At 41.7% G+C, this 26,172-nt stretch overlaps 1 protein-coding gene across 1 annotated transcript in view; it reads right to left on the minus strand.

Annotated features, from left to right (window-relative positions):
- NEK4 (NIMA related kinase 4) overlaps positions 1-26,172 on the minus strand; it is a 1,767,660-nt gene that overhangs the window by 569,908 nt on the left and 1,171,580 nt on the right. The window contains exon 11 of the mRNA XM_044078881.1: positions 17,385-17,451. Coding sequence (XP_043934816.1) covers positions 17,385-17,451 — 67 coding nt within the window. The remainder of the gene's footprint in view (positions 1-17,384; positions 17,452-26,172) is intronic.

Here is a 26,172-nt window from a genome sequence, read left to right on the forward strand (position 1 = left end):
CTTGGCGCCTAAACAATATACGCACGAGGAGTGGTCGTCAGTTATCGACATTTTGTAACCACACCTCGCACACTTTTTAAACCCAGAGGGTCTATGTTCCTTAGACATGCTGACTTAACAGGCTACTAGAAAAAAACAAGTGAAAAGTAGCTGTACAGTGAGAGTTTTACCACAAAGAAAACTTAAACCAAGTTTTTTTTTTTTTTTTTTTTTTAACAAGACAATACACAATGTACAATATCACTCAGGACAAAAATTACTGAAAAGGAGGGTCAAGACCCTCTAACTTAAGCAGGTACTTGACCTCCAGAAAAAACGCTAGATAAAGAATAGGGGAAGGCCCCTCTAACTTAAACGGGAAACCTTCCCTTCAACCAAAACACAATTTCTCTCAAGAAAAATTATCAAACACACTCATACAACAACAATAGCTGTTAAAACAGCTTTTGGGGTAAAAATAGCAAAATTCCTGACAGGAAACTTTGAAGAAAACAGTACTTAGCTCAGCCAAGTTTGAGACCACGTCCTAGCTTGTAAGCGGCAAACGAGATCTGGGGGATTAGTGGTGGTGCATCCTGGGATAAGAAATAGCTCAGCCAATAAGAGGCTTCGCTCTATAGCATAGCGTGCCGAGTCGGAGCCGAGGGATCGGCTCCGAGCCCATCAGTACAGAATGTAGGCGAAATAGGATCACATAACATCTAATCATTCACAGAACCCAGCCCTATTACTCAAACTATCTCCAGTCTCTCACTATACATTAATTATAAACACCCCAACTCTATTTTAAACAAGCATTACTCAAATACCCCTACAATGCCTCCACATACTTTTAACAAATCTTCAAACTCTAATCCTATTTACTGCCTAATACCCCCACTAATGATTCTCTATCTTCTCACAGCCTATGAATACCAACACCTCCCTGGCACTCACTACCCTAGAACCAAAACCAGTACTACTAATCAGCCACATAATTCTAACCAACCACTACCCCACCTCTCATCAAACTCTTCTAATGCAAAAACTCAATATCCCATTCATACTTCATATATAAATCCTAGAACTAAATACTACCACAAACTCTTATTAAAACTCCAGAAACTTGCTATTAGATTACTGCCTAACCTCATAGTGGATGGTGACATCCACCCTAACCCAGGCCCAACCCCACCTGTTACTATCAGCCCCACAAACAACACCCATACTAGCCTACGAAACTCAAATAATGCCCCCAACTCACTCCTAGAGTGTCATCTAAACATCAGATGCATAAACAAGAAAATTCACTACTTACATGCCCTCCTGGATGTCCACTCCCCTGATATACTATACCTTACTGAGACCTGGCTCAAGCCTACTACCATTGATAATGAGATTATACCCCCAGGGTACAATATATTAAGACTTGATCACATCTCTAAGAAAGGAGGGAGGTAGCCATCTTGTATAAATCCACTCTGGAAGTATCCAAAACTAGTACCCCAAATGCCTTGTTTACTAACAATGCATAAATAATCATCACAAAGGTCCAACTCAACAAACGCAAATCTATAAACATTGCATGTATCTATATTCCCCCAGGTGACAACACAAATACCTTGGAGGGTATCCTCCAATGGCTCTACACTAACTGCCCCCAGGAAACTATTATTCTCAGGGATGTGAATATCGACTGGAATACTTTCTCTTCAGCCTTCCCCTCCACCCATATAAATTTGCAAGGCTTCTCCCAGATGATATCTTCCCCAACCAGAATCAATAAGCCTAACAAGGAAAGTATCCTAGACTGGATATTAATAAACAAACTACCCCAGATATATAAAACAGGCACCCTTACCTGAGGATTTTAGTGATCACTTCCTGACCTATATAATCAGAAAAAGAAATTACATTCCTCAACAATCTTCCTCATTAGAAGTTGTAAAGACTTTATTCAAAATAAATTTCAGAATGAACTTAACACGTGAATGGTCCAACCTATGGCTACTTCCACTAGATGAAGCAGTCTCATACTTTAACTCTACATTTCTTGCTATCCTGGATAAACATGCTCCCCCACGCACTATCAGAACCAATAACAAAGTAGCACCATGTCTGTCCAATGATACAAGACAAAACATTATTAGCAGAAACAAAGCGTGGACGTCCTGTAGAACCACTAAATCCCCAAAAGACCACCTTATATATAAACAGCTGAGAAATGATACAAAGAAGTCTATTATGCTAGACAAAAAGAATTACTACTGTCTGCAACAAAAGCACCAAAATCAACCACAAAAATTCTGGTCAGGCATAAGCAAACTTCTCCACCCAGGCCAATCAATTATCACTAACCCCTTAACTACCCTCCAACAACCTCCTAAAATTGTTGCTAACACCTTTACCACTTTCTTTACAGAAATCGTGCAAACCCTAGCCAGTAAGCTATCTCTCTATACCTCAAGTACCACCAACCCCACACCTGATAATAAAATCCCCTTTAAGCCTGATCCAGTACCAACATCTTTTATTAGGTCCATAAAAACTGAAACCCACCACCCTTTCAGCAGACCAACTACCTGCAGAATATCTCCAAAAAGCCACTAATGAAATAGCATACCCCATATCAATTTTAATCAATAGAACTATTTACGAAGCCTATATCCCCCACAGCTGGAAAATCTCCCACATTGTTCCTCTTCATAAAGGGGGAGAGATTCCACTGAACTTTCAAATTATAGGCCTATAGCCATTCTATCTCCCTTTGCTAAAATAATGGGAAAATGTATCCACAAGCAATTTCTTGCCTATCTGAATCAAAACACTCACCTAGCCCCCTCCCAGCATGGATTTAGACCTTGCCATAGTACAACCTCAGCCCTTCTCTCCTTCTCCCATACAATAAATCAAAACCGTAATGACAACAAGCTCTCCTCAGCTCTCTTCCTTGACCTAACCAAGGCATTTGATAAGGTAAATCACCAGCTACTCTTAAACACATTAAAATCACTCTCCATAGATAACCTAGCAATTACCTGGTTTCATTCTTACCTAAGTGACAGGCAACAAAGCTGTACTATGGAAGAATAACCCATTATCCCTTTTACCATTAACTGGGAATACTACTCGTGTACCAACTCCTTAGCTCAACGTTTTCTGGAATTCATAAACTCCAATGCCCCAGATCAACTTATCCACACCCCCACCAAGGGCAACAATATCCTAGACCTAGTCATTACCAACATGAGTGACCGGTGTTCCACACCTGAAGTCAACTCCTCGCTGGTCCGATCCAACCATAAGCTAATCACCCTTGATATCCACATCTCATCCCCACCCACCCATTAAGGAAACCACAGTAAAAAATTTCTCCAAAGCCAACTTCATGCTTCTTAAGACAGACGTGGTGAACCTCATGACACCCATGCAGATGGACAATACAGTTACAACTGCTGAATCCTACACAAATGCACTCTATAAGCACTTACACGAGTGCATGTATCGTGCTATCCAAAACAGAACCAAGATGCTATCCTCCAAAAAAAGGAAGCCAATCTGGAAGGTCCCCTGCCATAAACAAACTGTACAACAGAAGGAAGAAACTGCTGCAAGAGAATAAGATCCCATGAATGGAGGAGCTCCCTGGTCAGCCTCAGTAAGAAGCTGAGATCCCTTATAAGATCCTTCAAAGCTAGCTATGAAAACAAAATCGCTACTAAATCCAAGGACAACCACAAAGCATTCTATAGCTATGTCAAGAATCTAGATGGCAACACCCAGATCTGCTCTGAGTTACAGCACACAGGCAAGAAAATTACAGAACCAAGTGATATTGCCAACATCCTAGCAGATCAGTTCAGTGCTAACTTTACCCCCCCTCTCACCCCCTAAAGGGCCCATAACTATACAGGAAAAATGCAGAGTCCCTGTAATCACAACTACGCAAGTAAAAGCTGCACTCTCTAAAGCCAAAAACACAGCATCCATGGGACAGGACAACATCCCAGGCTGCGTTTTACATGAACTTCAAAAGAAACTGGCTCCCCATGTTCAATAACCTCGCATCACACTTTGTGTCCACTGAATGGCGCACAGCAACAGTTATCCCACTCCACAAAGGAGGAGCCACCACTGATCCCGGGAACGATCGACCTATTAGCCTGACGAGCCTGGTCTGCAAGGCCATGGAACGTATCATCATGGAACTCATAAACAAAGACATTGGTAACCTCCAAACTCTGGATCCCATCCAGTTCGGGTTTGTGAAAGGCAGATCATGCCTCCGGAACCTGATCGACTTCTTTGAGGCAGTCACCAAAGCTATGGATGAGGGTAATGTGGTTCACACAGCCTATCTTGACCTCCCCAAGGCTTTCGACACCATCCCTCATTCTGGAATTATAGCTAAACTCACTAAACTAAGTATAAATCCCTACGTCACAAGATGGGTTGCCAACTGGCTCACTGACAGAACCCACACTGTAAAAGTTACAGACTCCAAATCTGACCTCAAGGCAGTGACAAGTGGAGTGCCACAGGATTCCGTCCTGGGACCTCTCCTGTTTGGTATCTACTTCTCTGAAGTACAGGCTAACACAGAAGGCCTCTGGCTGACGAAGTTCACAGATGACTGCAAAATAGGAGCCATAGTCAAGTCCCCAAATGATGTGGACATCCTACAGACAGATGCCTGGTGTCAAAGCCATGGCCTCAAGCTCAATGCCAAAAAGTGCAGTGTCATCCCCTTTGGTAAAAACTCTGTACCCATGAACTACCACATAGGCAGCAATCTACTTAACACCGAATGCATGATAAGATACCTTGGGACCCAGGTAGACAGTAGTCTCTCCTTTGATAGTCACATCACCAGAGTAGTCAGGAAGTCCTTCTATGAGGCACACCTCATCATAAAAGGGTTCTCATCCAGAAAAAAAGAGGTCATTGTTCCACTCTACTCGTCACTCATTAGACCCATTATAGAGTACAACGCCCCTTTTGGAATGTACCTCTCAAGACATCTGCAGCAGCTGGAAAGGCTACAGAAGTACCTCACAAAGAGGATTACTGGCCTCAAACAAATGCCCTATACTGACCGCCTCAAAAAACTTCAGCTTTACTCCATAGCATATCGCCTACTCCGAGGTGATCTCTGCCTAACATATAAAGCTATGTCAAACCCAGAGCTGTTGGACATGCTACACCTAAAGAAATCCCAATCCCTCCAAGCTACACGCCCTAGGGACCTAAACCTTGTCACCACGATAAACAGGACACGCTGGAGGGATAGATTCCTGTCCCAGAGACTTCCTATACTCTGGAACAAGCTACCCATCTATGTCAAGCAAAGTTCTTCATTAGCACTCTTCAAGAAAAATCGTGATGAGTGGATGGGAAATAGGAAATACACCCCGGGGATCACTTCTGTGCCTCTGCTGGACAGTGGCACAGGAAAATAACTTTCTTGGGTGGCGTAAGCTATGGTACCTTGCTGGCTAGGCTTATGTAGGCCCTTGGGCCGATAGCCTAGTACCTACCTATGAACCTATGAACCAGTCACCCTTGGAGTCCCACGAGGATCTATATTAGGTCCCCTCCTATTCTCCATATTCATTAATGACCTGTACAAAGTCATCCCTGATGCAACTTGTATTTAGTATGCAGATGACTCAACCCTAATCTGCTCTGCCACCTCCCCCACAGATTTACAATCCTTGTCCCAAATCACTTTCAACAAAGTAGAGAACTGGCTCACTGGTCGCCAACTACTATTAAACTCAAATAAAACCAAACTATTACACTTCTCCCCCACTCGCAAGGTCCCCTCACCACCTCTCACCATAATTTCTAACAATGGTACCATAATTTCCCCAGAACCTAGTACTAAACTACTGGGAGTGATCATCAACAACAACCTCAAGTTTGATGCTCACATAGACAAAACTATTAAAACAGTTAATAAAAAATTAGGCTCTTTATACAGGATTAAACCATTCTTAACCCCATCTGCTACAACTGTTATTGCCCATACACATCTGCTATCGACCCTTCTTTATGTCTCACCCATCTTTGTAAACTTAAGCAAATCAAACATCAATAAATTTACTAGGTGTTACAATAACATTGCCAAATTTGCCACAGAATCAGCTTATAGAACCCATCACTGCCTTAACCTTCAATCGTTAGACTGGCTTGAACTACCCTATCAACTGCAATATAACCAACTAATAGTTGTTCACAAAATCCTCTACCAACCAGACAGTACACCCATACTGAAAAATATTCCCCCCTACAGTAACCTAAAATCTCTTCGCTCTTCCAAAAAATTGCTAGTGCAAACTGTTAAAACCAGCAATTCAGCTGGTGAATCACTACTCTCCAACTCTGCTGGTAAAAACTGGAACATACTTCCTGCTGAACTCACTACTGATCCCTCCTTATCCCAATCCAAAAAATCCCTTAGGAAATACCTAAAAATGCAGTGGCTTTGTCCCTGTACAAACCCTGACTAACCCTCACTCAAACATAATTCATAAATGAGAACCTCATTACAAGAATAAAACTCTGACTCGGTTTAAAATTCTGTATATCACCCACCTACTGGAAAGATTTAAAGTTAACACTACACCATGTATGATAACCACCTTAATATATGTTTTCCCTTTTCAGATGAACTCTTTAACTATTTCTTTCTCAGCTACTTGCTTCCAACCTTTGCTGTATGTGAGAAAAACATGTACCTGTGTGTACATATCATTAAACAAATCTCAGTTTTGTGATAACTCACTGTAATAATTTCACTGTATTTACACTTGTTTTTGTACATTTGGAGCTTTCCCCCCCAGGCCTCCGCTGAAAATGGGCCTATATCCAGTCGGACTTTCCCGGTTAACAAATGTAAAATAAATAAATAAATAGTGGCCAACCTATAGTATCTGCACAGAGGTATTTTTTGAAGAATATAAGTGCGTTGTTACATGAACATCTTAAGAAATATGTTATGAGTACAGCCTCCTATGTCAGGGATAGACAGGACTTTTTGAATAAAATAAAGGATAAAGTTTGGAATATGGACATGTTTTGGCTCTGTTTGGATGTCAAAAGTCTATATACTAATATTAAGCATGAAATAGGGACACAGGCCTTGTTCCATTTTTTGGGGGACTCTCCTACGTCTCATTTTCTGATATATTTAGTTATGTTTTGTTTAAAAAACAATATTTTTATGTTCAATGGAGACATTTTCCAACAGTTGCAGGGCACTGCCATGAGGACGGCTTTCGCCCCCATGTATGCAAATTTAGTCATGGCTAAACTTGAAGATGATTTTATTTACAGACACGACTGTTTCAAATCTAAGGTTATTTTATATTTTAGATTTATTGATGATCTTATTTTTTTATGTCAAGGAAGCCAGACAGAGGCCCTTGGGTTTGTTAATGACTTACAAGCTAATACTATGGTCTTAAGCTTTGATGGTATGCAGCTTGGCCCACAAGTGAATTAATCTTTTGGATATAAGCCTAGATGGAGTTACTACTAGTCTCCATAGGAAATTTGAACATAGAATTTATTTATTTATTTAACATTTGTTAACCAGGAAAGTCCGACTTGGAACAAAGCCAATTTTCAGCGGAGGCCCGGGGAGAAAGGCTCCAGATGTAAGTCTTTGTAATGTGGGAGGAAACCGGAGCACCCGGAGGAAACCCATACAAATGCAGGGAGGACATGCAGACTCCACACAGAAGGCACCCCAGCCGAGAATCGAACCGGAGAACCTCTTGCTGTGAGGCGACAACCAGGAGCGGTCTTAGGTCAACTGGTGCCCTAGGCAAAAGGGCTCCACAGCGCCCCCCACCACACCACCTGGTGCCCCCATCCTGGTCTACCTACACTAAATAAATACTGGAAAAGTGCCCCTACTAGAGCAGTGCCCTAGGCGGCCACCTAGTTGGCCTATGGCTAAGGCCGGCTATGGCGACAACGCTACCACTGCGCAATTCAAATGTATGTAGCAATGTATTTTTATATGGGAATAGTTGCCACCTCAAACATTTGGTCAAGGTACTGCCCTATAATGAATTCTTACGAATTCATAGGTTATGTAGCCTTGATATGAGCTTTGATTTAGAGATAGCTGAAGCAGAAAAAATGTTTATTAGGAGAGGTTATAATGTCCAGCTGTACAGGGAAGCTAAACAAAAAATTATAGACATGAGGTATTCTGTTAACTCTCAGGGAGATTCTCATTATGTCCATGCTAGTGGAAAATATGTTTGTATTGGTGGAAATCAATCTACCAATGCAGCTGTGAACAATGGAGAGCAGAAGAAAGTTGTTTTAGTGACAACTTATAATGTTATAATAGTTAAAAAAAAAAAAAAAAAAAAAAAAAAAAACATGTAGCTTGTGGCCTGTGCTCCTACGGGATAAAATTTTAAACTCTATACTACCTGATTTTGTGAGTATTGCATATAAAAGAGCTAGGAATGTGTCTGACATTCTGGTGCATAACCAATTTTGTTTACCAGATGTTAATGTCAGTCAGAGCTTAAGCATAAATACAGGCACTGATCCATGTGATGGTTGTTCCATCTGTCAATATGTCGTAAGCTCTTTTCCCTATATTAATGGCATAAAGTTTACAGATAGGCATGAATACAGTTGTAATAAGGAGAGGTTAGTGTTTGTGTTGAGATGTGGATGCAAGAAGTCTTACATAGGGGAAATTTACAGGAGTTTTAGAGTCAGGTTGCAGGAACATATTAAGGACATAAAAAATAAAAAATTAGAGAGTCCCCTTGGGAGTCATTTTTTGACAGCGCACAGCTCTAACCCTGATTCTCTTAGGGGTTGTGTCTTGGAAAAATTGCAAGTTGGCATAGGTGAATGTGTATCTTTAAAAAACAAACTCTTAAAAAAAGAAACTATGCTGATTTTAAAGTATGGTACTTTGGAGCCTCAGGGACTCAACAAAGAATGTAATTGGAAGTATGTGATTTGAATTGTATGCTTAATTGATTAACTGTTTTGTGCAATATGCTGTATATAAGCAAACAGTATTTTGTAGTGTTTTTACTCTTGGAAGGCTGTGTAAGCCGAAGCACTAAATGTTTCATTAAATTCACTTACTTCTTGGAGCGTTGGTCTTGGTGGTATTTTATTATTTTATTTTTTTGTTTTTTTTAAGTTGTATTTGCTATTACGTATTTCCCGTTCTGAAAGCAGTATGGTTCTCCTTGAAACTGATGGGACTGCATATATACCCTGCTGACCTCACATACCTAAACATAGTGAAAGTTTTGAAACATGAGGAAAATGAATCTAAGATGACTTCCCTTCTTAGTCTAGCAGAAGCATATCAGTGTCAAGTGGGAATGGAAATCAAACCGAAGCAGACAGAAATCAGGCAGCAACTGAATGTGTCAAAAACAAAAGAAAGAATACAAGGTGAAGGATCAGATGAGAAGGCAAGAAATGTGGGAAATGCATATAGTTGCAAATATAGAAAACTCCTGGAAAAACATTTTTTCAGGATCGAACGCAGGGATCGTTAAGGAGAGGCAAATTCAAACCAAAAGATGAAAGGTTAATATTGGTGGTCCAAGATAGTGGGCTACATACACGTTGGTTTACAAAGTCCATTGAACATGTGGGAGAAACAGACAAATATAGGTTTTGAAAAACAGAATTGAAAACATTTGCACACCTTGTTGCTGGTTGTGATATACTAATGGCAGAAGGACTGTATACTGAAAGGCATAATAATGTGGCAAGACTGTTGCACTGGGGATTGTGCAAACATTATAACACTGAACTAGCTGAAAAACACTGGAAACATGAGCCACAAACCATCACAGAAAATGATGAAGTCTACATCACATGGTATCACCCATTACCTACAGTTCAAAAGACAGATGCGAGAAAAACAGATATAGTGGTCCATGAAAAGAATTTATTTTACTTATTATTTTATTTTACATTTGTTAACCGGGAAAGTCTGACTGGGTACATGTCCATTTTCAGCGGAGGCCCGTGGAGAAAAGCTACACATTTGCAAATAAGTAACACTTTAAAGTTGTGGTTACATAGAAATCTAAAGTAGCACCGATCACTGAAATCGCTACACCCAGTGACTACAGTGTCTTGCGTACAGAGAGACACAAACTCATAAAATATCAGGATTTGCAGCCAGAAATGAGGGCAATGTAGAAGAAAGATACCCAGACAGTTCCAATAGTAGTAGTTGGAGCAACGGGTCTTGTAAAAAAAAGAATCTATAATCATATTTAGATATGTTACCAATACATGTAACTGTATGAATTGCAGAAGGAGTCATTACTAGGCACACTGCGGGTGCTGCAAAAAGCTCTTCTGGCTAACATCAAAGATTGAAACTTCACGAACTTTAATCATACTTTGACTTAGGAATGGTACCCATTCCTGTCATGGTATTAGAAACCCAAAAAATTTGCAGAAATTAAAAAAGAGTGAAGCAAAACAAGATAAAACAATATTGAGTTCTTTAAAGATACAAATTTAATAAAAAATGTATTAGCATAAGACTTAATCAGAATAAAAAGATATATCCTAATAAAACTCCAAAAAGTAATGCATGATAAATACAGTCATTAAAGTGAGTTTTACCATTGCATTGTACAGTAATGTGTACAGCAGATAAGAACGGTGATAAATACAATGAATTAAAGGTAAAACAAATGCACATTTGTGAGTTTTCTAACATGACATTATCAGATCTTTGTTACATTTCATCTTCCAGCCTCCTTGTTTCTGTTTTTTTTAAATTCTGTTAGTTTGAACTTTGGTGATATTGCTTGCTTTGCGTCTTAAAAAGGCCTGAATTACAAGGAAAGATGTTATCAGACTTAAAAAAGGAGGGTTAAAAAATCTGGATAACCATCTGAATCGGTATATACTTTTTCATTAAGTCTCTTTGATCAAGTGAACTCTGCAGAAGGGCCAAATAAAAGTACTTCTTAACTAGTAACTAGGAATATGGGGTGTGTTAGACATGCCCAGATGGCAGATACATGTATCTTTAGTAAGGCAAAGGATTACGCCTTTTCTTTCAACAAATGCTTACACTTGGTAAGTAAAACTGTTGGTAACATGTCTCATTTAGACAAACCCACTAGTTTTTGAAAAGGGGGCAAGCAGAAATATTTTACTATTTTAAGAAATGGTTTGTAGCATCTGTGCCTAGGAGGGAATTTTAAATCTCTGCCTTATCATCTGGTAAATTTTGAGACCATAGCCAAGTAATTCTTCTCATAACTGACCAAGTAGTAGTAGCAGCAACAGCAGCTGTGGATACATCAACAGTTATAAGAGCATGTTAAGGAATGACTGGTTAGTTGAGAAGCAGACACAATCTCCCTTCCTCTGAGGTGATGGGGGAAAACTGTGAGGTAAAAAGCTTGGCACAAGGATAGCTCTGTCATCACCTTATTTTGATTCTATGTACTTCAGAAAAAATCTGAAAATGTTCCCTACAATGTGAGGGCCTGCAGTTCATTCAGAAATCCTTCTAGCAAATGTTAATGCTACCAGCAATTCCATCTTCCAGGCAAAAAACTTGAGGGAAATGGAAGCAACAGGTTCAAAGGTAGCAAGCTGAGTTTCATTAAAACAAAGATCAAGTCCTATGGTGAAACGATTTCCCTTTTTGTGTGGCATAAAATGCAGGACCACTTTATGGTACTTCTTAACTAGCAACTATGAATACAGAAGTGTTGGACGTGCTGAGATAGCAGATACATGCACCTTTAGTGAGGCATAGAATAGGCATTTTAACAAATGCTTAAACTGAGTAAGTAAAACCGTTAGTAACATGTCTATCATTTAATCAAACCAACCAGTTATCAAGCCTTCCAAAATGTACACACACTACATTTCAACACAAACATGGCCAGCAGAAATAATTTATTAGTTTATGAACTGGTTTATAGCAATCTGTTATGAAACATAATTACTTAAAAGAAAGCTGATACCTAATTGGAAATCTAATAATAATTAGCACTTTTCCCTCCAAAATATTTTAAAGTCCTCTATTTAATCTTGGAAAAAAACCCAAAAATAAACCAAAGAAATGGAAAAGGCACGAATCATCTATGTCTCCTCCTTTCAGTATCTCAGCAAATGCCAGCAATCATAGTCAGTCCATGACTTGACCCATAAAACATGCTAACCAAGGGTGCCATTTTTGAGAAATCTTTTTCTCTGTCAGCATATCAGTAGTTAAATACACTTTTCTGCATAAATCATTCATTAACACAATAAAGGATGCCACAAGTCTTCCATCTTTTGGTAATGCTCTTTCTATAAAAACGTTTGCTTAAAAGCTTTACTGGAAAAGCTCACTCAAACTCTGCCACAGATTGCTGTGAGGAAAAGGTTAATTTGTTTTTGTGTTCTTGTAATTTGTATTTCTTAATTGTTTTCTTCTATTTTGTATATCATGGTGTATTTACTTTACACAGTGTTTTACCTGCATTCTGCTTTCAAATGCATACAGGAATGACACCACAGCTGTGTGTCTTCTGAGTCACACAGAAATTAGAACAGGTCAATTAAGTTTAATTACCTGTGAACTGAGGGTGGAGCTATGAAATAAACCTTCTATTTAAGGGCTAAAGTAAAATATTTCAAGGCTTTACTGGAAAAACTCACTCAAACTTTGCCATAGATTGCTCTCAGGGAAAGGTTAGTTTATTTTTGCTTTCTTATAATTTGTATTGCTTCACTGTCTTCTTCTATTTTGTATGCTGTGGCATGTTTTCCTCACACTGTATTTTACTTGTATTCTGCTTCGACTGCATATTTAAACTTGGAAACAAACAGACCACAGCCATGGTCTCTTGTAAGTCACACAGTAATTAAATTTTCCCTATCCTCCACCTTGGTACTGTTGTGTTTTTAAACTTAATTCTCTCTCTAGTTGCCCGCCCCTTATGTTAATTTGACCACATATTTCCTTCCCTCTCTACTGTCAGTAAGCATGAAATTAGCATTTTGTGAAATCACTCCCCTTCAACTTTTTAATTTTATTGGCCATCTCACTGTATTTCATAGATCCAGAATACTAAGAGCCCACCCCACCCCTTCCAATCTATCTTGCTCTTTTAAAATTAGCAACTCTCCTCTTAGATTGCTAAGGACTGACTTGCTCCCTCTTTCATATCTAACTGTTCAGTGCACACTACAACCCTTAGGCTATTAACCCTTTTTTTTCATTTTACCTTTAAAATCTACATCATCTGGTCAAAGACCACCAATTCTGTCTCACTCTCAGTAGTCATCTTGGGATTAGTGCTTCTGTTTTGGTCCTGGTGAAAGAAAGAGCAGAGGGACATTATTTCCTGGAGATTGCTGATCACCAGAAAGTCTGATAACTGTTTCATAGGTGCCAGCTTGAATTTTGTGCTTATATTTTGCCCCTGGTGAGAGAAATAGCAGAGTGCATTGATCCCTAACTGTCTCTGACTGGGGAGGGAGTGTCTGTGTGGGACTTCCTGATTGCTCTGGTTGCTATCAAAGGCATCTACCAGGAAAAGGATGCAACAAGCCTAAAGACCCCTGCATCATCTGGGACAAAACTGTTGATCATCAAAGAGCCTGTGGTCTGCTTTACATCTTGGGATTGGTGCAATTGTTTTTTTTTTTCTAGTGAAAGAAGAAGCAATGGGGCACTGTATCCCAGCAGCATGAATCGGTGACAACAACACTATTAGTGGCCAGATAGTAGCCAGTCAGGCAAATCTCCTCTTTTCATCATACTTGACAAAGCTAATTCTTTTCAGTAAGTACTGCTTGATTAGCTGCTGTCTAGCCTAATTTCAGAATATCCTTCTAAATACTTCATCCATAAATCATCAGAGTTTATTTATTATATTACCCTCAAATGTTTGGCAGTGGCCTGTATAGACGCAAACACCTATAGTTTCCTGTAAAAGCACGCTTGAAATTTCACCAATACCTAGCTGCAAACAGGGTAACTAGTTTGCAGTGACAAGCACTGCCCCCAGAGTTGCAAACCAGATACTCCTGACATTACTTTATATTCTCATCACAACAATCAAATCAATAAAAAGGGTCTGTTGCCATGTATGAGCTTTCTCACTATCTCCATTACCAGCTTGGTGCATACTGTCATCCTGAGGCAATGTAGAAATTGCATCATGTTTACTGACAACCAGCTAATTCTCAAACAAACTGATTTTTCGAGAGCTTAGGTTGTCCAATGCATACTCATCGACACCTAAGCGTCAAACGCTTAAAATACCGAACAGCCACATCATCGAATTCATTCATCGGGAAAGAATTTGCATGGCCGTTTTCGGAATTTGCCCTTTCCCCAATGTAGAGCGGTCTCGGAGTTGGTATATTTAGTTGGGGGGATGTGGGGGCGCGACCATAACAGTAGATATCAGACTGATTACTGCTGCAGTATTACTGAAGGTTGAGATATCCTGGCAAGGAAAGCCATACATTCAGGCAGCATACCAAAGCTTGGGCACCTTCCTCCCATGCCATATGTCTTGGGTATGACCCAACTACAAAAGAGCTAATGGGTATATAAGAGATCTACATGCATAAATTACTTCAGGACCTTCTCGTCCTGGACCAAAGGAAATGAACAGAAGTAGAGGCAACTATACACAACATATGTACATGTCAACAACAGGAGAGAGCTAGTAGAAATAGAGTTTCTATTACACATCATATCAGATTTTGGGAGCAAGGAGGAATTAATTTCCCTGATACAGAAACTTACATTAACACTTCCATAATTAAAATTATTATAAACTGGGTTGACTCAAATTATTATTCTAATTGGAAATTGCTGCATTTTACTATATTATCAAATAAAATCCTTTATCAAAAAACTTTCTGTTGACTGACCAATTCAATACGTTATGGCATCCCTTATGTATTAGTTTGCAACACAATATGTTAAAATCTACTAAACTAAATCTTATCAATTTTTAACTGTTTTAGAAAATTTGCAAATATTAATATAGATATCAAACTTTGGTTTGACTTACTAATACTTTTTAGCATAATAAAAAAATTATTCGATAAGGTGCATAAGAATGTCTTCATTTCTTGGGAATCTAAGAATTTTATTTGCTGGCGACAATGTATGAGAAATCAAAAAGTTGTAGATATTCAATATATAATGACATACTATGAACTGACACCTCATGACTGGCTATTACTTACTCACAAAATCTATGCAGAATAATCAACAATTTTTCTTTTAATGATAAATCTAAATTCATAAAGTATTTATATGAAATTATATACAATTATCATAATATGGAAAATATTACTTAGAGATTATATAAAATACTAATTACCTATAAAACAAAACCTCAACAAAATTATTGGCATTATATCACTAAGGAAAATCCTTATGTTTATCCTTAGAAACTAAATCTAATGTCTTACTATCTGTCAAGTTAACATCTAATTCATAATATTGGAGAATATATCTGAGGAAGTTTCTGCACAGAGCCTTTTTAACACCTAATAAATTATCAAACTTAGTTCCTCCAAGCTAAGGGTCCCTCTTCTTGCCTAAAGTGGATGACTTGTCAGTCGGAATGGATGTGCAAGGAAGCTGCACGATATCGGCTTCACAGAAGGAGCAGCCAAAGAACTTGGACATTCCACGGGCTCATTAAGAGTCAAAATGGAGAGGTCCGGATCTGACTGGACAGCTGAAGCTTAGCTTAATTTTTTTTTAAGTATCTTTTTTCATCAAAGGAGGATGTTCATATAAAAAGCCTTGGAAGCTATCTTATTTTACACTAGCTCCTTAAGCTTTCGATTTTCAGTTATATATTTTTGGGAAGATAATCTTCTAAAGGTCTCAAGATCAAAGGATTAATACAATGGAACAGTCTTTGAAGTTATGGCTAGCACTCAGACAAAACAGAGTGATTGTCCCTGTAAGGAAATTTGTCTCCCGCAATCACATTTCCTGTTAGGCAACATAAAACAAAACATTCTAGTCACAAAATATGAAGGAAAGGAAGAGTCCCCCAAGTGGATACTTACCTGCCCTGCATCATACAGCTGACAGAAGTTTGAGAGTTCTGTGTTCCAGCTTGCTGTGAAAAAGTTCTGAAGCAATTGTGCCCATACATCCCTCTCACGTGCTTAGGTCACATGTTGGACATATGTCATGATAGGAAGGCACATAGGCTTTGGTATGCTGGCCGAATGTCTGGCTATCCTTGTCAGTATATCTCAACTGTCAGTAATACTGAAACAGTGATCCAAAGAAAGGCATCAAGCACCGAGCTGTGTGAACAGTGGAAAAAAGAAATGGGAAGCACACAAGACTGAGAGCTCTTTCTGATTCAGGTACGAAATATCAAGATATGCATTATGGTTAGAGGAAGAACAGATTTCAGAAAAGTGCAGAAATGTGGGCTTTAGAGGAGAAATTCTTACGAGTTATGCACTGCAACGATGCTCAATCAAAAACATAGCCAATAAGCACAGCCCATGGGCAAGTGGTGGGGGTAGCTGCATAAAGACTCATCCACATAATAACTCTTATCAGAAACACCCATTATTCAAAAAATATATCTATAAAGAAAGGCTTAGAGCAAGGAAACTCCAAAATGTGGAAGAGGATATTCTGATGTCCAATGACTCCCCAACTCATCTGCTGTATGAAGGAATTTGACAGCTGGGAAAAAAAAGATGGAGAAGTACCACTTTCATGAAATCGGTGGCATCTGTAGGTGGGCAGACGCTCAAACACAGAGTCCAGTACAGGAATGATGCTTGTTCAGAAGAAAGGAAGGGACAGACAACTCAGCAAATGGGTGGCCACATCCCTGAATGTTATTTTCATCTAAAGTTTAGCATAACCTGATAGCACAGTTTGTGTAAATATGCTTTACAAATACTACTTAAATACATGAACCTCACAGTACGTTAGTATAAAGTATAACACTGCTTTTCTTTATGCTGTTTAACAGGGACTTGGACTCCTTTTAACTCATCTCCAACCAAAAATGTGCTTTTAGGGACAGTTATGGAGAACAATAGCCCCACCCCTTACAAAACATAACAGAAAGTTGTTAGATGTTACTACAGAGCAGATATAACTGATATAGCTCTGTAGGAATATGAGTAACAAAAACCAAATATTTAAGAAGAGTATGAAACCCTGGTTAACTAAACCACTAGCTAATATTACACTTATGCTGCAGTTTTCTCCTTGGCCATAAGTAACATGCTGCAAGCCCATACGATGCAAATGATAAAAGCTAGCGGGATTGCCAGTTTAATGGAAGGGAAGGAAGTGGCTAAGCAAACCAGGGAATAAGAAATTTGCTAGTCCAAAAAAACCTGAGCTATCTTACCAACTGGATACAGATCCTCTTGAGAATGCTTTAGTCTTCTCCTTTCTCTAGCAGACAATGGCCGTTCCTAAAAAGAAAAACAAGTGAAATGAACACAGAACAAGAAGTTATGTACTCACCATAACGTTCGATGTATGTAGTCCATCTCGCCTCACATTCTTACCCGTGGGTTCGTAGCTGAATGTCGGCTATGACTCGGCCATACTTTAGCTCAAAGTCTTTCTATTGACTGGGCTAAGATGGTATCCCATGCTGCACTGCTCTCTATCCCCAGATCAAGTTTGCTGCGAGCACCAGCACTCATTCTCCATGCATAACAACACCTAAGGAAGGAAGAACAAACCAAAAATGAAGGGAACTCTGAAACCAGGCCTAACCTCCAGATCCTCCAGGATGGGGGAAGGTGGGGGGCTAAGTAAGAATGTGAGGCGAGATGGACTACATACATCGAATGTTATGGTGAGTACATAACTTTTTGATGTTATATAGTCCAATCTCGCCTACATTCTTACCCATGGGACAGCGTCCCCAGCACCTAAATCCTGGAAGGCTCAGTGGAAAATACTCCTGAGCACTGTGGAACCAAAGGAAGACCTGCCTCTAGATACCATATCTAACTTGTAATGAGTAACAAAGGTGTGAGGAGTTGCCCAAGTAGCCACAGCACAAATATCCATAGACAATCTGGCCTGAAAAGCTGTAGATGTAGATACAGACCGGGTAGAGTGAGCCTTCACTCGGTACGGTAAATCTCTTCCCCCTGAAGTATAAATGAAAGAAATACAACTGGAAATCCACCTGGACAACGTGACTTTGGAAACAGGAGACCCAATTCTATTTTCCAAAAATGAAACAAACAACTGATCAGATTTTCTGAGATCCTTCGTTCTGTGCAAATAAAATCGTAATTGTCTGTGCACATCCAACTGATGAAATTTGAATTCTGCCTTGTTTGAGAACTGAGGAAAAAACACTGGCAATTCAATGGACTGGTTAAGGTTACTAACTGACGCTACTTTGGGAAGAAAGGAAGGATTTGGTCTGAGAGAAACCCTGTCCTTATGAAAAATCAAATAAGGTGGTTTGATTGATAAAGCTTGAAGCTCTGAAACGCATCTGGCTGACGTGATGGCTACCAAAAAATCACAAGTGGCTGCAGGCTCAAAGGGGGGTGAAGTACGACCCTGTAGAACAAAGTTTAAGTCCCAAGGCATAACAGGTTCAGAGAAAGGAGGACGAAGTAACAAAGTGCCCTTCAGGAAAGCCTTACAGAGTCTATGTGCCATTAGGCTAGGTTCGTCTGTGACATGAAAGGTAGAAATCGCCGCCAACTGGACTTTAATGGTTGCGGCAGCTGAACCCTGGTTGAAAAGCATAGAAAGGAACTCCAATCCTGACGAGATTGGAGCTGTGCAAGGGTCAATCTTTTTGGCATGTGCCCAGATGGAAAACCTCTTCCATTTGCTGTAATAAATCCTCCTGGTCGAAGGCTTATGAGAGGAAGATAGAATATGAACCACCTCCGGCGAAAATTGGTGAAGCCTAACTAATGACGGAAGTGGAGTAGCCAAGCTGTCAACCGGAGGGTCCAAAGAGAGGGATGCAGCTGCCCTGACATATGAGTCAGTAAGTCTGGTTGTGGGTCCAGAATCCAAGGAGCGTCCATGAGATAAGGATGGAGAAAGGGGAATCAAATTTGACAAGGCCAGTGATGAGCAATCAGAATCATTTTGCTTCCCAAGAATTGCACTTTCTGAATAACCTTTGACAGCAAGGGAACCGGAGGGAAGGCATATAGTCAACTGGAGAGCCAATCGTGGACTAGAGCGTCCCTGGGTGACTCCCCCTGAGGGGGGATAAGGGTGAAGTAGCTGCTGCATCTGGCATCGAGGGGGCTGGCAAAAAGGTCACAGCAAGGTTGACCCCACTTGCGGAAAATCTGCTCCGCCACTTGACAGTTCAGGGACCACTCGTGAGGCTTCAGAATAGCTCTGCTTAGTCTGTCTGTGATCACATTGGACTTCCCCGGAATGTGCATTGCTGCCAGAAAACATTGGGAAGACACTGCCCACTGCCACACTTGCATGGCCTCTCTGCAAAGGGGATACGACTTGGTTCCTCCCTGTTTGTTCAGATACCATACCACCGACATATTGTCTGAGTGGATTGCAATAGTCCCGAGGGGAAGAAAGCTCTGAAGTGCTTGCAGTGCTAGTAGCACTGCTCTCATCTCCAGGACATTGATATGCAGATGCATCTCATGCTCTTGACACTGCCTTGGACTGTCCTGCCTAGATAATGCCACCCCCACCCCATCTGGGAGGTATCCGTGGTCACCATGGCAACCGGAGGCGAAGGAAAGAAGGGCTTTCCCGCATTGAGGTTGTTGGTGTGAAGCCACCAACTGAGATCCTGTTTGCACCTGTCTGTGAGTAGAATAGGGTGAGAAAGTGGAAGACGCTGAAGAGACCACTGGGCGAAGAATAGCTACTGAAGGAGCCTCATATGTAACCTTGCCAGGGGGGACTAACAAAATCGTAGCAGCCATCGTCCCCAACAGTTGGAGGACCAATCTTGCCTTCACTCTTCTCAGAGGGAGCAAGGAGTAAACCTGTTGTTGTAGGACTCTGATTCTTTCCTGTGGAAACACCTGCATGAGGATGGTGTCTAATTCGGCGCCTATAAAACTGACACTCTGCGAGGGCAACAAGGCAGATTTTTCCCAGTTCAAAGTGATGCCCAACTGTTGACATAGGTTGATAGTAGTGTCTCTGGTCTGAAGTAGCAGATGCCTGGTGGTGGCAGTAAGGAGCCAGTCATCCAGGTATGGAAACACTTGGTATCCCTGACGTCTCAAGTGAGCAGTCACCACTGCCATGCATTTGGTAAACACCCTGGGGGCTGTGGTGAGACCAAAGGACAGGGCTCGAAACTGAAAGTGACTGGCTCCCAGCCAGAAGCGTATGTCACTTCTGGATGCCCTGTCCATCTTTATGTGGTAGTAAGCATCCTTGAGGTCAATGGAGCACATCCACACTTCTTTTCCCAACAATGGGAGAATAGACTGCAACGTGACCATTCGGAACTTGGACTTTTGCACATAGGTGTTCAATCGGCTGAGATCCAAAATGGGTCTCAGGTCCCCTGTCCTTTTCGGCACCAAAAAGAATCTGGAGTAAGTCCCTAATCCAATCTGGTCTGAGGGGACATGTTGGATGGCTCCTTTTTCTAGCAGCTTTGAAACTTCTGAAGCTGCGGAATCCCTTTGACTGGGTGGAACATCTGGGATTTTCTTCATTGGAGGGGGATTTGATGAGAAGGGAATGACATATCTTCCGGAAATTATTTGTAAAACCCATTGGTCCTGGGTGAAATCTTGCCAGGCCTCCGGGTATAATGAGATTCGACCCCCGATTGGCTCCGGAAATGCACAGTCGGGCCTCCCATCAGGAGCGGCGGCAGGGAGAACCACAAAAGGAATTGCGGTCTCCCGAGTTGCGAGGGCCTCCTCTGCCCCTAGGGCAGTGTCTACCTGAATAACCACCCCCTCCCCTGCCTCTGGAGGGGGGCTCACCTTGTGCACCGGGAAAAAACCTCTGTGATTTCTTGAACCACATCTTTCCACCCCTCTGGGCCTTGGAATAAGGCCTAGACATAAGGGAAAAATGGACTCCTACGGCAGACATAGTTTTTCCCTCTTGCTCACACCTAGTGAGAGTGTCTTTCATCTTGGTTCCGAACAAAGAGGAACCATCAAACGGGGCATCGGTGAATGTAGACTTGAAGGCCTCCGGGAAATGACAAAGGCGCATCCAGGCATGTCTCCTAAGAGCGACTCCTGAACTTGCTGCCCTACTCGCTCCCTCGGCTGTGTGGGAGATCAGCCTCATGGAGGAGTTTGTAATAGAATTGAGGGTAGACATCTGAGCGTTGACCTTCTGAGCCACTGCCTCAGAAACGTTACCCGTTAGAGTATCTCCAAGCTCCTTTAGGAGATCTCTCTGGAGCCTGTAAAGTGTGATAAGTAATTCAGTGACCGCAAAGTAAAGGCCGCTGAAGAAAACGTATGCTTCCCGTACTGGTCCACAGTCCTAGACTCCTTGTTAGGGGGATAGACGGTGGAAGAAGTCTCAGCTAATTCCTTCTGGGTGGCCGCTGCCACCACCATGGCATCCACAGGGACTCCCTTGGATAGAAATTCCTTATCAGGAGGGGCAGACAAAAATTTATTGGGTCTCCTGGGGACTGGTTCCACAGAGTCAGGGGTTTCCCACACCCTTCGACAAACCAGATCCAGAAGCTCGTCGAAGGGTGGAGACACCCAGGAGGCAGAGGGCTGAGCACCAAAGGCCTTCAGGAACACCAACTCCTCTTTGGAGGGGGCTTTGGATGGCCAGTCACCTCTTTGCTTCAAAATCTCTAGGATGTCAGAGAAAGAAACATCCTCAGAGGATGACTTAGGGGACCCCTCTGATTCCTCGAGGTCGGTGTCTGACGTGAGAGAAAGTACAGTTGTGTACACTTACCATAAATGTAGATGTTCAAGTGTCTTCACTGTTGCAGTCATCACTGTAGGGTTCTTCCTGCCAGTCGGCCAGAATCCCAAAGTCTGGGTCCGGCGTTGGCTGTTCAGTCATGCTCCCTGACGTCAGAGCGCCAGGAGTACAAAGCTGCCAGCCGACGCCATGTTCTCCAGTTTTTCTTGCCCCAGATGTCAGGTGCCCACAAATGAAGGCTAATAGTAAAACAAAATTGTAACATACAACAAACCCCATACCCTGTAGCAAATACACCTCAGAAGAAGGATGAAGTAGGAAACCACAGTAATGAAAGTATAAGAGGAAACAGGAGGGTGGGTAACCCAGACTGCAACAGTGAAGACACTCGAACATCTACATTTATGGCAAGTGTACACAACTGTACTATGTTCATTGTGTTTCACTGTTGCAGTCATCACTGTAGGGTTGAATCCCAAAGCTGAGATAGAGGGTGGTAGTTATAGAGTAGAAGGGGCGGCTAGAAGGCCCTGCAAGACTGCAGAAGCAAAGCCTGCCCTAGACTTAGAGTAAAGAGGGAGATTATAGTGCTTAGAGAAAGTATGCACTGAACTCCAAGTTGCAGCTTCCAAAATATCTTTGGTAGGTACTCCCCTGAGAAAGGCAGCTGAAGTAGCAGCAGCTCTGGTAGAGTGAGTCCTAATTTTTCCTGGGATTTGCTTTCCATGATGAGAGTAACAAAATCTGATTCCATGAGCAATCCATTTAGAAATGGTCTGTTTTGAAATAGCTTTGCCTTGGGAATTTGTTGCATAAGAAACAAACAGTTGCTCTGTTTTCCTGATATCCTTGGTTCTGTCCAGGTAAAAACGAAGTTGCCTGTGTACATCCAAGGAATGCAAGATCCCTTCCCCCTTATTTTGTGGATTAGTGAAAAAAGTTGGCAGGTGAATAGTTTGATTTAAAGTCACCTTGGAAACCACTTTAGGCATGAAAGTAGGATTAGTCCTTAAAAACACCCTATCTTGGTGAAAAATAATATAAGGTTCCACAGCCATGAGTGCTTGTAACTCCAAGACTCTCCTGGCTGAGGTCAAAGCCAGTAGGATAGCTGTTTTCCATGATAAATACTTAATATCAGATGTGGCAGCAGGCTCAAAAGGAGGCAGAGTGAGTTTTTCCAGAACATAATTGAGGTCCCAGGCAGGTATGGGTGGTGTCCTAGGGGGCCTTAAATTCTTTGCTCCTCTGAGATATTGTTTCAGAAGTGGATGCGAAAAGATTGGAGGATCTGTATTGTAATGTGCAGCGATAGCTCAGGCATGTATTTTTATGGAGGAGAAGGATAAACCCTTATGTAGCATGTCTGTCAGGTAATGTAAAATCAATGGGATATTAGGAATGAGAGGATCCGAATCCTGAGCATGCATCCAGGTGCAAAATCTATTCCATTTACCTGCATAAGATTTTCTAGTGCTAGGCCGTCTGGCTTCTAAGACGACATCCATGACCTGTTTGGGAAGGGTAGGATTAATCATAGACCCTGAATTCACCAGGCTGAGAGGTTTGATATGAGAGTGCAGAACCTGGCCCTGGTGTTGTGACAAAAATTTTGGAATCTGAGGTAAAATCCAAGGAGGCTCCTAGGATAGATTCATCAGTGTTGAGTACCAACATTGACGAGGCCAATTTGGGGCCAGTAAAATCATCTTGGGTTTGTCCTGCTTGAGCTTTAATAACACCCGTGGAAGAAGAGGTAGTGGAGGAAAAGCATACCCAGAGAGGTTTCTCCAACTGAATGAGAGTGCATCTACTTTCCATGCTAGTTTGTGAAATGTCCTTCTGCAAAAAATCTGTAACTGGTGGTTGAGGGGGGATGCAAATAGATCTATGTCTGGGCAGCCCAGGCTTCTGTAATCATCTTGAATATTTGGGTGTCTAGCATCCACTTGTGTGGGTCTGACAGTTTCTTGCTCAGGCTGTCTGCCAGAATATTTTGTTTCCCTGGCAGGAACTGAGCTTGAAGATCCACTTTGCAAGCTAGAGCTGTGTTCCATAGAGTCATGGCTAGTCTGCAAAGGGGGTAGGAGTGTGAACCCCCTTGCTTGTTTATGTACCACATAACTGTGGTGTTGTCTGTCCGTATCAGTAGTTGTCCTGGCTGTAGAAAGTCCCTGAAAGCCAAGAGGGCATTCTGTACAGCTAACATCTCCTTTAAATTGATATGTAGGTGCTTCTGATCCTCTGTCCAAAAACCTTGCAGGCCTTTCCCCTGCAAGTGGGCTCCCCATGCGTAATCCGAGGCGTCCGTGGTTAACACTTGGCTGGCTGGAGGCAGACTGAAGGCTTTCCCTTTGTTGTGAAGACATGCCATGGTCCTCCAATGGAATTCCTTTTGTAGGCAAGGCAAGACAGCAATGTGTGTGTCTAGACTGTGGCAATGCTGGGACCATACACTTTTTAGGTACCATTGTATTTTTCTCATATGTAGTCTTGAATTTGGTATGAGAAGGATGCAGGAGGCCATGTAACCCAAAGCCTGCAGGAATTTTCTTGCAGTTTGCTGAGACATTAACGCCAAGGTTTTGAAAGTTGAAGTCAGCTGTAGTTGTTTTTTGGATGTCAGGAATGCCATCTGGGTTGTTGTGTTTAGAAGAGCACCCAGAAAGGTTATCTGTTGTGTGGGTATCAAATTTGACTTTTTTTATGTTCACAGTGAATCCCAGGTACTTGAGTAGATTTTGAACAAATTACAGGTGCTGGAGTAAGACCTCCTTGCTGTCTGCTTGAATAAGGCAGTCGTCCAGATAAGGGTAAATTTGATTTCCCTTGAGTCTGCAATAAGCTACTACTGGTGCCAGGCACTTGGTGAAGACCCTGGGTGCAGTAGACAAGCCAAAGGGCAGCGCAGAGAATTGGTAATGTTTCGAGCCGGCCTTGAACCTGAGGTATTTTCTGCACTCCTGTCTGATAGGGATGTGTAGGTAAGCCTCCTTTAAATCCAATGTCACCATCCAAGCATTTTTGCTCAACATTGGCAGGAACTGCTGCAGAGTAAGCTTCTTGAACTTTGATATCTCCAGGAAAGTATTTAAGACTGACAGATCCAGGATGGGTCTCCATGAATTTTGTTTTCTGAGAACTAGAAAGAGCCTTGAGTAAAAGTCTTGTCCCGTCTCTGATTGTGGAACCAGTTCTATGACCCTCATAGCCATGAGGGATCCCACCTGGTTTAATGCCTTTGTCCATTGGTGTTTTGGCAGGTCTGGCCATCCGTTTGGTCTTGGCAAGGTATGAAAGTGGAATTTATAACCTCTTGAAACTACATCCAGAACCCACTTGTCTTGGGTTATGTAAGTCCAATTTTGTTGAAAAAGAGAGAGTTTTCCTCCTAGAGGGGCTTCCAGGGGAGAAGTTCCTGGAGCCATGCAGGGGGAGTCATTGAGCCTGTTTTCTATAAGATTGAGGTCTGTCCTCTCCACCCCTGGGGGTGGAAGCACTCCACTGTCTAGATCTGTAAGAGGTCTGTGCTTGGGCCCTCCCTCTGGAGCGCCTATCTCTACCCCTCTGAGACCTGTCCGAACTGGGAAAGGACCAATTTTTAGTTGGCCAATTTCTGCTAAATCTTGGGGGCTGAACTTGTAAGAAATCCTTAACCATTTGCATGGATTTTGCCTTATCCTCCATTTTCTTTATCACCTCTTCAGCCTTAGACCAAAACAAAACATTATGCTGAACAGGAGCATCTAGTAACTTTGCTTTCACTTGATCAGGTAAGTTTTGTTCGTTTAATCAAGCATGCCTTCTAATGACTGTGCCAGTGGCAGCCGCCCTGCATGAAGCCTCCAAGGCATCAAAACCACAATGTAAGCCATGCTTCCCCACTTGCTCAATAGCATGCATCAAATCGTGTAATTCCTTATTATCTGCACAAGCAGAAATGGTACCTAGCTTTTGTTTCATAACAGACAGCAGAAATTGATGATATTTTAGCATATGAAATTGACAATTTAAAGCCCTAATAGATAAAGTAGCAGAAGTGTACACTTTTTTGCCCCATCCCTCCAAAGCTCTAGAATCCTTATCTGTCGGAATAGGGTTTTTAGCAGAGGCGGCCTTAACACCCTTAGGACCCTGAGAAATGGTTTCTGGATCAGTAGCAGGATTTTTGAAAAGTACTCCTGGTGCTCTGACGTCAGGGAGCATGACTGAACAGCTGACGCTGGACCCAGACTTTGGGATTCTGGCCGACCAAGGGCTGCCTGCCGGCAGGAAGAACCCTACAGTGATGA

Source organism: Protopterus annectens, chromosome 7.part1 (assembly GCF_019279795.1).
Source record: "Protopterus annectens isolate FY-2018-M chromosome 7.part1, PAN1.0, whole genome shotgun sequence".
Taxonomy (NCBI): Eukaryota; Metazoa; Chordata; order Ceratodontiformes; family Protopteridae; genus Protopterus; species Protopterus annectens.